The sequence below is a fragment of the Chiloscyllium punctatum genome, chromosome 37, assembly GCF_047496795.1.
Source record: "Chiloscyllium punctatum isolate Juve2018m chromosome 37, sChiPun1.3, whole genome shotgun sequence".
Classification (NCBI taxonomy): domain Eukaryota; kingdom Metazoa; phylum Chordata; class Chondrichthyes; order Orectolobiformes; family Hemiscylliidae; genus Chiloscyllium; species Chiloscyllium punctatum.
The window spans coordinates 39002738-39022384 of NC_092775.1; the positions used below are offsets into that span (position 1 = coordinate 39002738).

At 44.1% G+C, this 19647-nt stretch overlaps 1 protein-coding gene across 1 annotated transcript in view; it reads right to left on the bottom strand.

Annotated features, from left to right (window-relative positions):
* LOC140463021 (extracellular sulfatase Sulf-2-like) overlaps positions 1-19647 on the bottom strand; it is a 323741-nt gene that overhangs the window by 86791 nt on the left and 217303 nt on the right. Inside the window, exon 9 of the mRNA XM_072556628.1 lies at positions 7666-7835. Within this exon, the coding sequence (XP_072412729.1) occupies positions 7666-7835 (170 nt within the window). The remainder of the gene's footprint in view (positions 1-7665; positions 7836-19647) is intronic.

The window sequence follows — 19647 nt, forward strand, 5'->3', positions numbered from 1 at the left end:
AGAGAGCGAGAGGGGCGAGAGAGAGAGCGAGGGCGAGAGGAGAGAGAGAGCGAGGGCGAGAGAGAGAGCGAGGGCGAGAGAGAGAGCGAGGGCGAGAGAGAGAGCGAGGGCGAGAGAGAGAGCGAGGGCGAGAGAGAGAGCGAGGGCGAGAGAGAGAGCGAGGGCGAGAGAGAGAGCGAGGGCGAGAGAGAGAGCGAGGGCGAGAGAGAGAGCGAGGGCGAGAGAGAGAGCGAGGGCGAGAGAGAGAGCGAGGGCGAGAGAGAGAGCGAGGGCGAGAGAGAGAGCGAGGGCGAGAGAGAGAGCGAGGGCGAGAGAGAGAGCGAGGGCGAGAGAGAGAGCGAGGGCGAGAGAGAGAGCGAGGGCGAGAGAGAGAGCGAGGGCGAGAGAGAGAGCGAGGGCGAGAGAGAGAGCGAGGGCGAGAGAGAGAGCGAGGGCGAGAGAGAGAGCGAGGGCGAGAGAGAGAGCGAGGGCGAGAGAGAGAGCGAGGGCGAGAGAGAGAGCGAGGGCGAGAGAGAGAGCGAGGGCGAGAGAGAGAGCGAGGGCGAGAGAGAGAGCGAGGGCGAGAGAGAGAGCGAGGGCGAGAGAGAGAGCGAGGGCGAGAGAGAGAGCGAGGGCGAGAGAGAGAGCGAGGGCGAGAGAGAGAGCGAGGGCGAGAGAGAGCGAGGGCGAGAGAGAGCGAGGGCGAGAGAGAGAGCGAGGGCGAGAGAGAGAGCGAGGGCGAGAGAGAGAGCGAGGGCGAGAGAGAGAGCGAGGCGAGAGAGAGAGCGAGGGCGAGAGAGAGAGCGAGGGCGAGAGAGAGAGCGAGGGCGAGAGAGAGAGCGAGGGCGAGAGAGAGAGCGAGCGAGAGAGAGAGAGAGGGCGAGAGAGAGAGAGCAGAGGGCGAGAGAGAGGGCGAGAGAGAGAGAGAGAGGGCGAGAGAGAGAGAGAGAGAGGGCGAGAGAGAGCGAGAGAGAGGGCGAGAGAGAGCGAGACAGAGGGGCGAGAGAGAGAGACAGAGGGGGAGAGAGAGAGACAGAGGGGGAGAGAGAGAGACAGAGGGGGAGAGAGAGAGACAGAGGGGGAGAGAGAGAGACAGAGGGGGAGAGAGAGAGACAGAGGGGGAGAGAGAGAGACAGAGGGGGAGAGAGAGAGACAGAGGGGGAGAGAGAGAGACAGAGGGGGAGAGAGAGAGACAGAGGGGGAGAGAGAGAGACAGAGGGGGAGAGAGAGAGACAGAGGGGGAGAGAGAGAGACAGAGGGGGAGAGAGAGAGACAGAGGGGGAGAGAGAGAGACAGAGGGGGAGAGAGAGAGACAGAGGGGGAGAGAGAGAGACAGAGGGGGAGAGAGAGAGACAGAGGGGGAGAGAGAGAGACAGAGGGGGAGAGAGAGAGACAGAGGGGAGAGAGAGAGACAGAGGGGAGAGAGAGAGACAGAGGAGAGAGACAGGGAGAGAGAGACAGGGAGAGAGAGACAGGGAGAGAGAGACAGGGAGAGAGAGACAGGGAGAGAGAGACAGGGAGAGAGAGACAGGGAGAGAGAGACAGGGAGAGAGAGACAGGGAGAGAGAGACAGGGAGAGAGAGACAGGGAGAGAGAGACAGGGAGAGAGAGACAGGGAGAGAGAGACAGGGAGAGAGAGACAGGGAGAGAGAGACAGGGAGAGAGAGAGACAGGGAGAGAGAGAGACAGGGAGAGAGAGAGACAGGGAGAGAGGAGAGACAGGGAGAGAGAGACAGGAGAGAGAGAGACAGGGAGAGGGAGAGACAGGGAGAGGGAGAGACAGGAGAGGGAGAGACAGGGAGAGGGAGAGACAGGGAGAGGGAGAGACAGGGAGAGGGAGAGACAGGGAGAGGAGAGACAGGGAGAGGGAGAGACAGGGAGAGGGAGAGACAGGGAGAGGGAGAGACAGGGAGAGGGAGAGACAGGGAGAGGGAGAGACAGGGAGAGGGAGAGACAGGGAGAGGGAGAGACAGGGAGAGGGAGAGACAGGGAGAGGGAGAGACAGGGAGAGGGAGAGACAGGGAGAGGGAGAGACAGGGAGAGGGAGAGACAGGGAGAGGGAGAGACAGGGAGAGGGAGAGACAGGGAGAGGGAGAGACAGGGAGAGGGAGAGACAGGAGAGGGAGAGACAGGGAGAGGGAGAGACAGGGAGAGGGAGAGACAGGGAGAGGGAGAGACAGGGAGAGGGAGAGACAGGGAGAGGGAGAGACAGGGAGAGGGAGAGACAGGGAGAGGGAGAGACAGGGAGAGGGAGAGACAGGGAGAGGGAGAGACAGGGAGAGGGAGAGACAGGGAGAGGGAGAGACAGGGAGAGGGAGAGACAGGGAGAGGAGAGACAGGGAGAGGGAGAGACAGGGAGAGGGAGAGACAGGGAGAGGGAGAGACAGGAGAGGGGAGAGACAGGGAGAGGGAGAGACAGGGAGAGGGAGAGACAGGGAGAGGGAGAGACAGGGAGAGGGAGAGACAGGGAGAGGGAGAGACAGGGAGAGGGAGAGACAGGGAGAGGGAGAGACAGGGAGAGGGAGAGACAGGGAGAGGGAGAGACAGGGAGAGGGAGAGACAGGGAGAGGGAGAGACAGGGAGAGGGAGAGACAGGGAGAGGGAGAGACAGGGAGAGGGAGAGACAGGGAGAGGGAGAGACAGGGAGAGGGAGAGACAGGGAGAGGGAGAGACAGGGAGAGGGAGAGACAGGGAGAGGGAGAGACAGGGAGAGGGAGAGACAGGGAGAGGGAGAGACAGGGAGAGGGAGAGACAGGGAGAGGGAGAGACAGGGAGAGGGAGAGACAGGGAGAGGGAGAGAGAGGGAGAGGGAGAGAGAGGGAGAGGGAGAGAGAGGGAGAGGGAGAGACAGGGAGAGGGAGAGACAGGGAGAGGGAGAGACAGGGAGAGGGAGAGAGAGGGAGAGGGAGAGAGAGGGAGAGGGAGAGAGGGAGAGGGAGAGAGAGGGAGAGGGAGAGAGAGGGAGAGGGAGAGACAGGGAGAGGGAGAGACAGGGAGAGGGAGAGAGAGGGAGAGGGAGAGACAGGGAGAGGGAGAGACAGGGAGAGGGAGAGACAGGGAGAGGGAGAGAGAGGGAGAGGGAGAGACAGGGAGAGGGAGAGAGAGGGAGAGGGAGAGACAGGGAGAGGGAGAGACAGGGAGAGGGAGAGACAGGGAGAGGGAGAGAGAGGGAGAGGGAGAGACAGGGAGAGGGAGAGAGAGGGAGAGGGAGAGACAGGGAGAGGGAGAGAGAGGGAGAGGGAGAGACAGGGAGAGGGAGAGAGAGGGAGAGAGGGAGAGAGAGAGAGACAGGGAGAGAGAGAGAGACAGGGAGAGAGAGAGAGTGACAGGGAGAGAGAGAGAGTGACAGGGAGAGAGAGAGAGAGAGACAGGGAGAGAGAGAGAGAGAGACAGGGAGAGAGAGAGAGAGAGACAGGGAGAGAGAGAGAGAGAGACAGGGAGAGAGAGAGAGAGACAGGGAGAGAGAGAGAGAGAGAGGGAGAGAGGGAGAGAGAGAGAGACAGGGAGAGAGAGAGAGTGACAGGGAGAGAGAGAGAGAGTGACAGGGAGAGAGAGAGAGAGAGACAGGGAGAGAGAGAGAGAGAGAGACAGGGAGAGAGAGAGAGAGAGACAGGGAGAGAGAGAGAGAGAGAGAGAGAGAGAGAGAGAGACAGGGAGAGAGAGAGAGAGAGACAGGGAGAGAGAGAGAGAGAGACAGGGAGAGAGAGAGAGACAGGGAGAGAGAGAGAGAGAGAGAGACAGGGAGAGAGAGAGAGAGACAGGGAGAGAGAGAGAGAGACAGGGAGAGAGAGAGAGAGAGACAGGGAGAGAGAGAGAGAGAGACAGGGAGAGAGAGAGAGTGAGACAGGGAGAGAGAGAGAGAGAGACGGGGAGAGAGAGAGACGGGGAGGGAGGGGGGGAGACAGGGAGAGTCGGAGACGGGGAGAGACGGAGTTGGAGGAACAATGGAGATTTTTTTAAAATGGAGCTCAGGATTAATTACCCTCTCCTCAAATTATAACTAAACTAATCCATCAATTCTTATAATTAAGACAGCAAATAGCTATTAAGTGCAGAATCGAGAAAAATCACTTTACCAATTTGTATTTATTAGTTATCAGTAACTTATTTTCAACTTACATTATCATTTGAGAGCTAGATAATGAGAAAAATTGGCAGTAGAGGCACAATGTTAAGACTGCAGTGACGTGAAGTGGTGGGCAAAAGTAACGTTGGAACTTCATAGCTGTAGGAAATGTCTGTCGAGTCTCTCCAATTCAGAGTCTCAGAGCAGAGATCAAGTTAATCTGATGTGCAATGTACATGAATTGAGGTGAGTGTCAACAGGTTAGGCAGACTATTTGAAAAACAGAAGGAAAGCCCACAGATAACAACCCTATACGATGGTTATTAGGTACTTGCTACCTGTACAGAAAAGGTTGCTCATTTTTAGATTCTTCCTAGTCCTTCATGTTATCTCATTGGACCCCAAATTTGTTTCTTTGTTTAAAATATGTAATGATATCATCCGTCATTCATAACCAACTTCATCCCATTCCATTTGTCTTCTGTTTTAATTTTAAGAATGGCTTGACTAATAATATTGTGCAGGGCTGCTCAGAATTGCGTTTATTCTCAGATTCAAACTTTGCTTTTCAGGGAATAGCAGCCTTAATTTTGACTCAACATGAAAGGTAATAATAGAATTTAAGCCAAGCTGACCTCCTTTATTCAATATTTTGACTACAATCTTGCCAATCTTTTCCTCACAGAAGTATTATCAGTCCTTATAAGGACTGATAACAGTACGAACTAAAAGCTGGATTTCCTTAATGGCTCAGCAAATATGTTGAAAAGCCAAACCATAAACATTGGGAAGATCAAAATTTGATTTCTTCTTGGTTTGTGTTTAGTTAGTTGTTCTTAATTGGGCAGTGTTCCAAGATGCTAAAATCACCACCTAAGCTAGGGAAGGGAGCAGTGAACAGTTTTTAAAAAAACTTTTTTAGAAATCTATCAACCCCTTGTTAAAATATGCATGTTTTGACACAAGTTTCCCATGTTCCTAATCTATTGTTGGATAACTTGCTTAACACACTGTCTCAGTTTAAGAATAATGGCCACTTTCCTGGAGAGACAGTAGTGCTCACACACTGCACTTCAACTGAATTACTTATGAAGAATTCAACAAAGAACAAAGTGAAAGTAAAAGTGATCAGAATTAATTCCAACTTGGCACCAACGCAAACACAGCCCACCTAAATGGTGAACCTAACACTGGTGCAGATTGAAACAAGTGGATGCCTGCCAGTATAAACTGCTTCTTCCTACCACCTGCCACTTTCCTCATCTCCTCAGCAGGTAGTATGTTCAACAAATCTGTGTGCCTGCATGTGCAACATCTACTGCATTCACAGATAAAGTAAAGGCACTTCTGGCTCAGCTCAAACATGAGTATTAAAACATATCAGCATTAAAAGTGGAACAGTCCCACTAAATCAAAATGTGTCCATGCACACGCTGCAAATTGGCAGTAACACAGCTACGCCCTCACTCTGATACCAATTTCTTACCGGTAATTAAATGCTCAGCGCAGAATTTTTTTTTTTGCAGCGTTATAATGCCAGCCTCTGTGTTGGCTTGCAACCTATGCATTTGGAGTACTTTGTAAACTCACTAGTGCTTTTAAGACATGAAGGTGACAATTAACTCTTTGCCTTGAAGGTGCAGATGCGTGGATGCAGATTTAACATAAACATCTATTTGTGCTGATAGTTCGACGTTTATCCGACAATACTGAAAACACAATGTGGCTCAATTCAGGCTGCATTATATAAACGACTTAAGCTGCTTCCAGGAGGCAAAGGATTTTGGTAACTGACAGATCTGGCACGATATTGGTAGATGCAGTGTTCAGAATGAGAAGCAAATTGCTGAAAGATAAATAAACTTCGTTCATTCAGTAAATGACTTGCTTGCCATATCCTTGGGTGTAGTGCCTACCATAATCATTGACTCATTTTATGACAGACAGTAGAGGTAGTCTAACAAACTGAATATGGGAACATGCCTCCAGCATGCCATACATGCAACCAAAACATTTTTAAAACAGACATCATGGTTTTCAACAATTCCAACATGAAGTGACAGGTAATTTGCTTGTCATATTTAAACTGGACTCATTGTGATAATTGGAGGCAGATTTAAAATTCACTGTCACAGCATGGATTTCCCTGGGGTCAGGAAAACTGGTAGTTAAATGGAAACAGATATATTGCCACGTCACTCAAAGTCCCTTTGCCAGAAAGTTTTACAAGCTAGAGGAAACAAGAATGCTTTCAAGACAACTCTTAACAAAACATTCAGGCACCACTCTGCTGTTGGCAGTCGGTCAGTCTCCTCCCTATCATTGTCAATATCTTCCCCCTCTGCAGCCCTAATTGCCAAACTCTCTTGCTCCACAATTGTCAACAATACCTTGCTAGATTGTTCAGCTGTTTTCAGCTTTTCCCATGTTGTTCCACCTTTCCTGTAATCATCATAAACAGGGTTCATAGTAACATCTGAATTACAAGGAGTAGGCCGCTCAGTCCCTCAAGCCTGCTACATCATTGTAGAAGATTATGGATGATTCATTACTATGCATTCCTATCTACATTTGATAACCCTTCACCCCCTTGCTGATCAGCAATCTATCTTAAAACATTCAAAGATTCTGCTGCCACTTTCTTTTGAGGAAGAGGGTTCCAATAGATTCATAACACCATACATTTCTCTTTGATATGATCTTAAATGGGTGATAGCTTATTTTTAATAAGTCATCCCGGTTTCTGGATTATTCCACAAAAGGAAACATCCTTTCCATAACCACCCTGTCAAGGTCCCTAAGGGTCTCATATGTTTCAATCTCTTAAAGGTTTGAAGTCCCTTCTTACTCCTGGCATTAGTCAAATAAATTATTTCTGAACTGCTCCAATTCACTTACAACCTCCCTTAAACAAAGGAGGACAGTACTCTAGATGTGATCTCACCAATACAGTTTGTAATTGAAGCAGAACTTCCATACCTTTGTATTCAATAGCACTGTATCTGGACAATATACAAATCAGTGATTCATGCAGTAGAACACTCACATCACACTGCGTCTCAGTGAATTACCAACATTTAGATAGCAACACTTTTTAATTCTTCCTGTCAAAGTGGACAACCTCATACTTTCTCACATTATACTCCATTTCTGTTACAAGTGGTCGCTTCAATATCTGAGCCAAATTAAATGCTTCTTGCTAAAGCAAAACCAGGTTCTGTTGGCAATTATACTACTAGGAATGGGTTGGAATCTATCCCAATTTATCGCCCATGCCAATATTCTTTCCATGCAGGTTTGTTTCTAGAAGAAATTACTATTTAAAAAGGATCCCACATCAAGGAGGATACAGTGATTTGCAAAATTCCTCATTGCGTCACTGTATGAGAAATTGGCATAACTCAGCAATTTTCTTGATGAGATTGAAGCCTATTGTCCTATGTAACTCAACACCAGCACATTATATAAACTCTACTTCCTCAAGGAAATAGATGAGAGAACATGTCTCGATGTAAACCTAGAGTATTTGCAAGTTGCTTAAGCAGCCAAATAGGAACTGTAATGTTTACTGCACCTTGTGCATGATTACAAAACTGAATTATAATAATCTTAATACTCACATGTGCTGGGAAGCATTGGGGAAGAGGTTGGAAAACTGTGGAGCTGAGTCCTCAGGACCATGGGGTGCAGCATGACTTATCAACAGCATAACTGGTCTATGTGGATAAATCTTCTTGGATAATTTAAAATAGTTGATGCTGTCATTTGTCATCAAGTCTGTCAGGTAATCCTATCAAAACAGGAGGAGAATAATACATTGAACATTAAACTTACAAAGAAAGTTTTTGAAAGAAGCACAAGAAGAAACCCATCAGTCTCTATAAGGTAACATTTTAATTAGTGTAGCATTGCTGGAAACAGTGAATACGTTAGATTTATTGTCACATCTATATAACAATACAGTGGAAAGTGTTTCTTCATGTGCAAATTGCAAAGTATTACCATGCTCTAATGCCATCTCGAACCACTGAATAGAATGTAATATTTAACTGCAATATGTGAAAGAATATTCATATTTAAAACCATAGACATCATTTGAAAAATGCAAACACATTAGAATTAGTGTACATCGATGCAGCTGCCGAGTTTTATTGCTAGAAGTTGCCAATACTTGATTATTCTGCTTTTTTATATTTGCTGCACTTTGGAAAAGCAAACTAGAGCAGGACGTATACACTTAATAGTAAGGTCCTAGTGAGTGTTGATTAGAGTGGCACTGGAAAAGCACAGCAGATCAGACAGCATCCTCGGATCAGGAAAAGGAAAAAAAAAAGAGAAAAAATAAATTTGACGTTTCGGGCAAAAGCCAGAGTGTTGCCGAACAAAGAGATCTTGGAGTGCAGGTTCATCGTTTCTCAAAAGTGGAGTTGCAGGTAGATAGGGATTGTGAAGGTGGCTTTTGATATGCTTTCCTTTATGGATTAGTGGTGCTGGAAGAGCACAGCAGTTCAGGCAGCATCCAACGAGCAGCGAAATCAACGTTTCGGGCAAAAGCCCTTCATCAGGAATAAAGGCAGTGAGCCTGAAGCATGGAGAGACAAGCTAGAGGAGGGTGGGGGTGGGGAGAAAGTAGCAGAGTACAATGGGTGAGTGGGGGAGGGGATGAAGGTGATAGGTCAAGGAGGAGAGGGTGGAGTGGATAGGTGGAAAAGAAGATAGGCAGGTAGGACAAGTCCGGACAAGTTATGGGGACAGTTACTGAGCTGGAAGTTTAGAACTAGGGTGAGGTGGGGGAAGGGGAAATGAGGAAGCTATTGAAGTCCACATTGATGCCCTGGGGTTGAAATGAACCGAGGCGGAAGATGAGGCGTTCTTCCTCCAGGCGTATGGTGGTGAGGGAGCGGCGGTGAAGGAGGCCCAGGACCTCCATGTCCTCGGCAGAGTGGGAGGGGGAGTTGAAATGTTGGGCCACGGGGCGGTGTGGTTGATTGGTGCGGATGTCCCGGAGATGTTTCCTAAAGCGCTCTGCTAGGAGGTGCCCAGTCTCCCCAATGTAGAGGAGACCGCATCGGGAGCAACGGATACAATAAATGATATTAGTGGATGTGCAAGTAAAACTTTGATGGATGTGGAAGGCTCCTTTAGGGCCTTGGATAGAGGTGAGGGAGGAGGTGTGGGCGCAGGTTTTACAGTTCCTGCGGTGGCAGGGGAAAGTGCCAGGATTGGAGGGTGGGTTGTTTGGGCGCGTGGACCTGACCAGGTAGTCGCGGAAGGAACGGTCTTTGCGGAAGGCGGAAAGGGGTGGGGAGGGAAATATATCCCTGGTAGTGGGGTCTGTTTGGAGGTGGCAGAAACGTCGGCGGATGATTTGGTTTATGCGAAGGTTGGTAGGGTGGAAGGTGAGCACCAGGGGCGTTCTGTCCTTGTTACGGTTGGAGGGGTGTGGTCTGAGGGTGGACGTGCGGGATGTAGACGAGATGTGTTGGAGGGCATCTTTAACCATGTGGGAAGGGAAATTGCGGTCTCTAAAGAAGGAGGCCATCTGGTGTGTTCTGTGGTGGAACTGGTCCTCCTGGGAGCAGATCCGGCGGAGGCGGAGGAATTGGGAATACGGGATGGCATTTTTGCAAGAGGTAGGGTGGGAAGAGGTGTAATCCAGGTGGCTGTGGGAGTCGGTGGGTTTGTAAAAAAAATGTCAGTGTCAAGTCGGTCATCATTAATGGAGATGGAGAGGTCCAGGAAGGGGAGAGAGGTATCAGAGATGGTCCAGGTAAATTTAAAGTCAGGGTGGAATGTGTTGGTGAAGTTGATGAATTGCTCAACCTCCTCACGGGAGCACGAGGTGGCGCCAATGCAGTCATCTATGTAGCGGAGGAAGAGGTGGGGAGTGGTACCAGTGTAATTACGGAAGATCAACTGCTCTACGTAGCCAACTAAGAGACAGGCATAAATTTATTGTATCCATTGCTCCCGATGCAGTCTCCTCTACGTTGGGGAGACTGGGCGCCTCCTAGCAGAGCGCTTTAGGGAACATCTCCGGGACATCCGCACCAATCAACCACACCGCCCCGTGGCCCAACATTTCAACTCCCCCTCCCACTCTGCCGAGAACATGGAGGTCCTGGGCCTCCTTCACCGCCGCTCCCTCGCCACCAGACGCCTGGAGGAAGAACGTCTCATCTTCCGCCTCGGAACACTTCAACCCCAGGGCAACAATGTGGACTTCAACAGTTTCCTCATTTCCCCTTCCCCCACCTCACCCTAGTTCTAAACTTCCAGCTCAGTAACTGTCCCCATGACTTGTCCGGACTTGTCCTACCTGCCTATCTTCTTTTCCACCTATCCACTCCACCCTCTCCTCCTTGACCTATCACCTTCATCCCCTCCCCCACTCACCCATTGTACTCTATGCTACTTTCTCCCCACCCCCACCCTCCTCTAGCTTATCTCTCCATGCTTCAGGCTCACTGCCTTTATTCCTGATGAAGGGCTTTTGCCCGAAATGTCGATTTCGAAGCTACTTGGATGCTGCCTGAACTGCTGTGCTCTTCCAGCATCACTAATCCAGAATCTGGTTTCCAGCATCTGCAGTCATTGTTTTTACCTATATGAATAGGAAGGGTTTAAAGGGATATGGGCCAAGTGCTGGCAAATAGGACGAGATTAGGTTCGGATAACTGGTCGGTATGGACGAGTAGGACCGAAGGGTCTGCTTTTCATGTTGTACATCTCTATGACTCTAGAAATTATAACATAGATGTGAGGGTAAAGTCAATTCAAATTATTTCTAACCTTTCCTTGAAAGAATTTTAGAAATAACCAGATGATGCAGTAATTTAATCCATTAACAATTTTAGATTTTAAACTAGAGGAGTCTGCTTTGCTCTTTCCCATACATCATATCTACAGTCAAATAATTTGCACTTTCTTGAATAGAGTTTTTTTAAAAAGGGAAAACAGCATTAGAGGGTAGAGAAGGATCAGTTGTCACTTTCAACAGTGAAGTATGTTTTCTGTACACAACTTGTAACCCCAAGGAAAACATTTGTTGTAGTTTTGCATGAGCAGATATTTGGACTTTGGCAACTAACATTTTGATGCCTTCCTAATTAACTTGGAGGTCAGAAATGTTATCTTTCTCTTAAAATTTCAGTTACCATACCACTTGAGGGCATTACTTTGAATAAGAATGACTGCAGAAATTGAAGCTGCAGAGGGATTTTGGTGTTCTAGGGCATGATCACAAGATGTTAGTATGCAGGTTCAGCATGCAATCAAGGAGGCTAAAGGAATGCTATGGCTAATAAGGAAGGGATTGAAATAAAAGGAAGAGCTATGCTTCAGCGAGACTCTTGATTATTATGTGCAGTTTTTGTCTTAGTTAAGGAAGGATATAAATATGTTTGAAGTGGTTCAAAGGAGGTTTACTTGATTGATACCTAGAATGAATGAACTGTCTTGAGGATAGGTTGGACAGGCTGGGAGATTTTTGTTTCTCCCAGAGGTTTGACAAACATTGAAACTTTCTGCCTTAGGTAGTGGTGAAAGCAGGATCATTGAATATTTAAGACAGGGATAGATCATTAGGCTCAGAATTGAAGGTTATTATACGGTTATTATATGGGAATAGATAGGATAGATGGCAATGTAGATTTTGAAACTCAAACTGATCAGCCAGTTAATTATTCAATGACAGAATATGCTTAAAGAGCTGAATGGTCTACATTGCTCCTACTTTGAGGTTTGTCATTATCCAACTGATCATTCTTCTGGTCAGCTTTCCCATGATAACAGGGTGAATGGCTGCTGTGCAGAATTTCACAGACTTCATTCTTTAAATTTAATTAACAACAAAATGTTTTTGACAGATGTTTTGATAGCATGATACTCTTAATTAATTGTCAATTCCTCATACTCTTACTCTCTAATGTATTCTAATTTAGATTGATTTATCTTCAGTCTAATCTTCTGACAATTGACAGATGGTTCAGTCAGATTTTTTTTGTATGCTCCTTGCAATTAATGATCAGGAAACGTGACAAAACTATCACTCCCTTGTAAAATATTGTGCCTGGCCAATACAACAGACCATGGTATCGTGCCTTCAAACATCTTAGGCACAAATGCAACAGGGGCCAAAAGGCACATTAGAGATCTTTAGGTCTAAATTAGTTACCCTTGCGTGTTAAAATCTAGGGAGAGACAAGAGTATCAAGCTCCAGATACTGTGCACTTCTGCAGCTGGGTCAAAACGTTGAAGTCAAGATTTAGAGGTGTAAAGCCAGTTACTGGAATGAACATTTTTAAGAGGAACAGCTATGATTTGGAGATATCAGAAGTGTGAGTCATCCAATACAGATTATCCAAAAACGTTGGGCATTTATCGTTTTGAAGACTGCTGAATACACAATAAAACTGCACACAGAGATAAGGAAAACAAATCATGCACCCACACCAGCAGTTTTGCAAGATTAATTAACAACACTGGTAGAGGCAGCAAAAAAACACACATCTATACACAAGACTTCAGAGACACAAGTCTCAGTAAGACACTGGCTGACTTATTACTCAACATCTGTGCTTACCCTGAATTTCCTCACTCTACAATTAAACTAATAAAATTGCCAACAAAAAAAAAATGCACCCGATCTGTGACCAGAACCCTATTTTCAACTTTCCATGTATTCTTGGTCGAGAATCCAGACAGACAGTCATTATTCCACTGACACCCCTAAGCCTCCACTTGATTGAGAGCTATGGTGGTCTGATCTCAGCTATCAATGTCACAATCTTTAGTTACACAAGGGTTAAGAGGTCTCAATAACTTTGTATTTTAGCTATTGAAGCATTAGAGTATGATCAACGGTCTTATTGCCCTGCAGCAAGAGGAGTTTTATTTTAAAAAGTCATTATGGAAAGATATTGATGAATGACTGCTTAAAACTTTTCTTTGGGAAAAAAAAAATCACATCCAGCTGTCATGTTAGGGTTCCTAACTTCTCTACAATGGGCATGAAAGTGGCATGGTTTTGGATGCAGTTTGCTTGGGGGAATACCTTGGCATGGATCGCATGAGAGTAATAGGGGTTAGAGGGGTGGCAAGATGAGGCAGGGAAAGTGAGAGAGAGATCAGTGATGGTGAGCCTTTTTGCCTTAATTGATACACAGCTTCACAACACTGAAGTATAAACAGACCATCACCACATCCAGAAGTTCCTGTTGCTGTCTCTAAATATTTTCCAGAGTTGCCTGCCCAAGATTCATCGTTTAGAAAAATAACATATCCTGGAGAAATAACCTACTTTATGTTAGTAGGATGGACAACTGTTTACTTATTGACTACAGTCTTGATTTTTTTTTTAAAACCAATTGTCTTCCAATAATTCTTGGCTTAATGACCTAAGGCTCAAATGGGCTGAATGGTCAATTTCTGTTTTTACATTTATGGTCTTAAACAGCAGTTGCTTATATTCATACACTTAATGGACAGAAATGTCTAAAGGTATTTCGCAGACATATAATCAAAATAAAGCTGCTTAGCAGGTTGCCGAAAGGTTTGCTCAAAATTAGGTTTAAAAATCTTTAAATGTATATTTGAAGGATAATGACAGAGACACTGATTTTCAGTTGAAATTTTAGAATATGGGATCAAAGGAGTGAAAATATTGACACATGGTTAAACAAAGTCAAGTGGAATATATGAGATGTCAAATTTAGAGGAACAGAGAGTGAGGGAACAAAGATAGAGGTAGTTACAGAGATAGGGAGGAGCACAATTTGAGTCATTTAAAATGCAAGGGTAAGAATTGGAAGCTAAGGTAGGTCAGTAAGGGGTAATGGATAGGTAAACAATGGTTGGTATGGAATATGGAATGGGACATAAGGGAGACGGTCTAGGAGAGCACTTGAACATTCAAGATTGGAGAGGACAAAGGCTAAAGGTTTCGGCATTAATTAGGCAGAACCTAAAATGGAATGAACAACATTGTGGGCCTGAAAGCTGAGCCTTCAGTGTGAACAGTTTAGTTCACTAAATCCATAACCTCGGTGGTAGGGAGAATAAGTACAAAGTTTGTGACAGGAATGAAAGCCAACAGTTAGAAAAAGTTTTTTCAGACTAATAATATAGGGTCAGGGTAAATATTGAGAAAGATGGTGGAGGTGTTATGTCAGCAGAATGGCTAAAGTCGATGGGCCACTAATTTAAAGGCCTAGCTTAGACCTGGAGGCATGAATTCAAATGCCACTGTCTGAGAGTTTAAGTTCCGTTAACTAAATAAATTTGAAATAAAGTTATCTATAATGGCGATTATGAAACTCTTGGATTGTTAAAAAAACTCATCACCGAAGGATGTTACTGAACTAGAAGGAAATCTCACCTTACGCAGTAAATGACACTGAGCTACTGCAATTTGGTTGACTTTTAACTTCCTTCTGAAATGTCCAAGCATGTCACTTGGTTGTACAGATACGGACAATAAATTATGGTTTTGCCAGTGCCGAACATGAATAAAGCCAACAGTGGAGCCTAATCACCACCCCTCCTCTCCCCTCCATGCCTAAAGGTAAAGTTTTCAAGGGTTGGCAAGTAGATGAAGTTTTTGGAGAGAAGGTGTAATGTATTCTCCTGCTTTCCTTATATTCCAAGCACATCAACCAGACAAGAAAACTGTAAATAGAAATCTGTCTAATTCATTAAATAATGTTGGGAAAACTTTTGTGTAGAAATATAAACCAGGAACCGTATCAAATAAGTGACCAGCTGAATAAGATATCTTCTCCATGATACTAAATGGATCACTTCAATAGTCTAGCTCTGCTCTGTTGTCCTATTAGTTAATTTGAACTGAAGGCACCCACTATGTGAATGTTTTTTCTTCAGATCATAAAAAGGATTGTGTATGCAACAGTGTAAATAATGCAGTAGTTACTTACACCAACTTATATTTTAGTCTTGAAATGTAGGCTATTAACCATTTTCCTACACTCCAACATGGAACAGAAACTCTGCAGTACAAACTGACTTGCGGCTTAAGTAGTTGGATAAGAAGAGCCTTACCACCACTGTTGCAGTATCAGGTGCATCTCAGTAACAATGTCAGATTTGACTTAAACCCAAAGTGTGCAATTGCCTTTCTGGAGGGTATTGTTTCTGTTACATAGCATGTGGAATACAAAGTCATCGTGTTTCATTACTTAAGAGATTCTAATATTCTGAAGAAGCATGGTCAAATGCATGGTGACAATATAGCAAGTGTATGGTTTGAACTCTATATCTAGAGATCGAGAGTTAATAAGGCAGATTTTCAGCCAGCCAGATAGTCACTTTTCCAATGTGGATCATAGTTGCATGCAGCATTCATGTGGAATCCCCATCATAGCAGATCCCAAAGGAATTTCTTAGGAAATCAAAGTTTCTACGGAGCAATTCCTCTATGCCTGGAACCCACCACACATCCCCATAAAATTCAGATTTCAGCTGGCTCTAATGAAATTAAGTAAAATAGCTACTCAAGGAAAGTTAGATTATTAAATAAGTTGTCAACTCCTGACGTATTATGAAACAAACCCCATACGTACCTCACAGATCCCAACTATACCTTTTCCAGACTTTTGCCCAATGGAACATACACTCACCGTGATGACTGGACTCAACCCCTGACAAGCACCCCAAAAACTGCCACTGGACCTGACTAAAACACCTGGCCACTGGATTTCTTTCATTCCCTCTCCCCACTAATCCCTTCACCACTGTCTGACTTGACCTGACTTGATCCATGCCCTCAACATACCCCACCGCTGCTACTGGACCTGACCCATCATCTCTCCTCTCAACCCAACACAACTCTTCTCTGACAGTTTTATGCAACAAAGCAAAAACAGACTGAATGGAATTATGACTCCGCATGTAAAGGGAGCCCTTCGCAGGATCTCCTGTCAAAAATACAGAGTTCCTTTCTTTCATAAAAATCAAAAGTCCAGAGTGGCAATTTGTCACTCCCTGAAAAATCTGGCCTAATGGTATAATGTTAACGATACATTGTTTAAAATATATTTTTAATAACCTCAATAAGTGACGATACTTATGCACATGTAGTCCTGCACAAACACGCACACATATATGTGCACAATATTTTGTAAAAACAATCAATAATTTTTAGTCATTGTGACATTCTACACACATCACTGAATTAACCAGTAAGAAAGCTACCTCAAGGATTAGGTTTCCTGGATACTACCAGAATTAATATAGGCAGAGAGGTTCCTGCAATGATAAGATCTATGAAACTTAGACAACTGCAATCTTCTCCATTTGCTCTTGCATTCATAAGAATACTGAAGGAGCCATGTTCCCCCATTGATCTTCTGAATGTACTAGCTGCAGGTAATTCAGATTATTAAAATTGTCTTTTAACTCAAATTTGGAGTGTGGTTCTCATCCAATGTGTTTTCTGCAGCAGGCCAATTGCTTCCTGCTAGAATGGGTTAACCTGTTTCCATTTACAGTACATTATCAATGTGGGTTTGTTAAACATATTCTCTAGTCTTGGACCAAATAGTTGGAATCATATACAAAATAAAACAACAGATCCATTAACCATAAAACATGTGCAGAAACTAAGTACCAATACTTTTGTTTTCAAGTCAAAATATCAGCAGCTACAAAGATGGTGAGAGAAAGCAAAATCATGACTGCTATTGTTTTCAACAGATGGAAGTCCTATGGAAAGTGGTTTAACTTTATTAAACATGGTTTTCTCCACAAACGAGGAATGATAACACTAAATATGCTCAGTGAAGTGCGTACATAAATGATACAGAAATATAAACATGTTCATTACCTCGAGTTTATGGAATTGCAAACAAGAGGAATGCCTGACAGATTTTTATTTTTTCCCCTAACTAGACTAAGATTGTTTCTCAGGTTAGAACATGATATTTTAATGATGCAAGTAATGCATTAGCCAAATTGCTTTTGCCTCTCTCAACAACTGGCAAGATGTTGGCTTCATGCGGTACTGATTTTCCAATCTTCGAACACCATCAACCTATTTTTCTTTAATATGACACAGACTTATGGCAGTAATTAGACAGGCAAAGTTTGTAAAGTGAAGAGGGAAAGCAAGCAATAATGGAGAATTGAGGCTGAAAGGGAAATGCAGTTTTGACTTCATTCATGAGGAAATTTAAAGGCATCTTAATAAATAAGGGATGTAAAGAGAAATAAAAATCAGATATTACTCTCAGCTGACCCTTTGTAGATTTTAGAGAAGGGTTTTTAATAATGACATCTCACAGAACTCACCACAAGGCTCAAGGAGAGAGAATAACACTATCACAAATCATGGCAACATCGAACCCATTTCTGTTTATTTTTAAATTATCACTTAAATGATGGGAGTCACTGCATAACTGTAAAGACAGCTGCAGGTCAGCATCAGCAGTGCTAACGTGAGTAAGGTGAAATCCCATTCTTAGATTTCTAAAACCAGAGAATTTATTTAAATGTTTTTTGCTGTTTTGTGAAACATAAGCAAGCATAATGCTTCCAGAAGTAGTTTCTGGTGATGTTTTCCAAATATCTCGCACAGCCATTTTCATTTAATGTCACTCTCGTGCCAAGACACTTCAGATAAAGCTGAAAATTAGCTTTGACCACTGCCCCCACACCCCTTCCCCACAAAAAACTGCCTGCTTGAATTGCTGAAAGAGATTGATCAAGTTTCCAGGATTCAGTGTTAGAGTTGAGATAGGACAGAATTACTTTCTGCCGCTGCCAACAATGAGATATATTATCAGTTTTTTAAGCAGCTGTAACATTTTTAATTCATCTGAGCACGCAATTCAACACTGGTCGGATGGACATTTTTGCAGCAACTTGCTACAATATAGAGAGGGTAGATGAAGTTAGTATAAAAAACTTTACATCTTATTTTCAACTTGTGGGTTTCCCGATGGAAAATTGATTGTTCTGTGCAGGGAAACACATCTTTGTAAATTTGTGGTAGGTTCAGAACCTGGTAAGCAATAATACCTGTTTTCCTTTCCCAGTTTGTTCAGTATTTATTTGGATTGTTAATAGTTCAGTTAATTTGTTCACTGTTGGGGTTAGAGTTAGTTAAATAAATAGTTTCTTGTTGATTTTAAAGTGAGTGTCAGGAATTTATTTTATTTAACCACTAGATGTTGCTAGGGAAATATCACTGGGGGCTATCTGGCATTTACTGGCCACCCCTAAAACCAAAGTTGATGGTGAGTGATTTATTAAACTGAGGACATAGGTGCACATACGCACCTATAGTGCTGTTAGGAAGGGAGTTTCAGAATGTTGATTCTGGGACAGTGAAAGATACACAATATACTTCTAACGCAAGAATGGGGAGTGGCTGGGAGGGGAACTTGCTCCTTTGCACGGCTGTCAAGGGGAGATGGTTAGATTCCCCTTGGAGATTGTCAATGTCTGGTAGTTGTGTGGTGTGAATGTTGCCAGTATCATCTCAACTTTCAATGTAGGCCAGACCTTGCTGCACATACACATTGCTTCAGTATCAGAGGAACAGCAAAAGATCCAGAACATTGTATATTCATCAATGAATACTCCCACTAATGACCTAATAGTGTAAAAGGTCATTGTGAAGCAGGATGAAGTTGGTTGGCACTAGGACAGTGTAGGAATACATTTCAGTGGGGACATTGGATGTGGACATGATAACAACTTTGATGTACATGATTCTGTCAATCATCTATTTATCCAGCAATTCAGTGTAACAAAATGTGTCCTTAAGAGGGATTGGTTCTGTCCCATTTCTCTTGGGGACGTGTAGTAAACCTGGTGATGAGGTATCTGCTTCATGGGAGGCAGAATAAATCACTTTTTTAAAAATTAGACAAAAGAAACATGAGTGGGTGAAGTCCGGTTCATTCAGACCCAGGGTTTTCATTTTTGTTTTCAGCTGTTGAAGTTGGGGTTTTTAAAGAGTTGAAGCTGCTAGATACAACTTTCTCTCTGCTGTTGCAAGAAGCTCAAGTTCTCTCTCTGCTACTAGATGCAGGCTTTTAGTTTTTCCTCTCTCCTGGATTAAAGATGATCACAAGTGATGGAAATCTGTTTTACTGTATTTGACATGGTCAGAAGTATGTCCGTGGGATACTGCTGTAGTGGAACAGTTCATGAGTAGTAATTAAATAATATATTAATTTGCTAAATATTTCAATGAAGTTAACGCATACAAGGTATTTTATTATTCTATTTTAACTATGGTGTAAGAATAAAGTGTGTTGCTTTAAGGCAGTAATTTGACCAATCAAATCAAATCTGGAATACAGAGCTGTATACGTGCCTTTAAATATGATAAATGGTAGGGTTTGGGCTATCTCCTGAACATACTTTGAGCGAGTTTGGTCTGTTCTATAACATCAGCATGATCCTTATTACCATGCGTCCATCTCCACTTCTGTTCCAGTTTAAAAACTACAAAAGTGTGGAGACTGGATGTAACTGATCTCATTCCAAGTTCTATCTATTTAGATAGTGGGTTCATGTTCAGCTAGAGTGTGTTTTAGGAAACACATGCTTCAACGGCAGTTGCAGTGTTTAAACT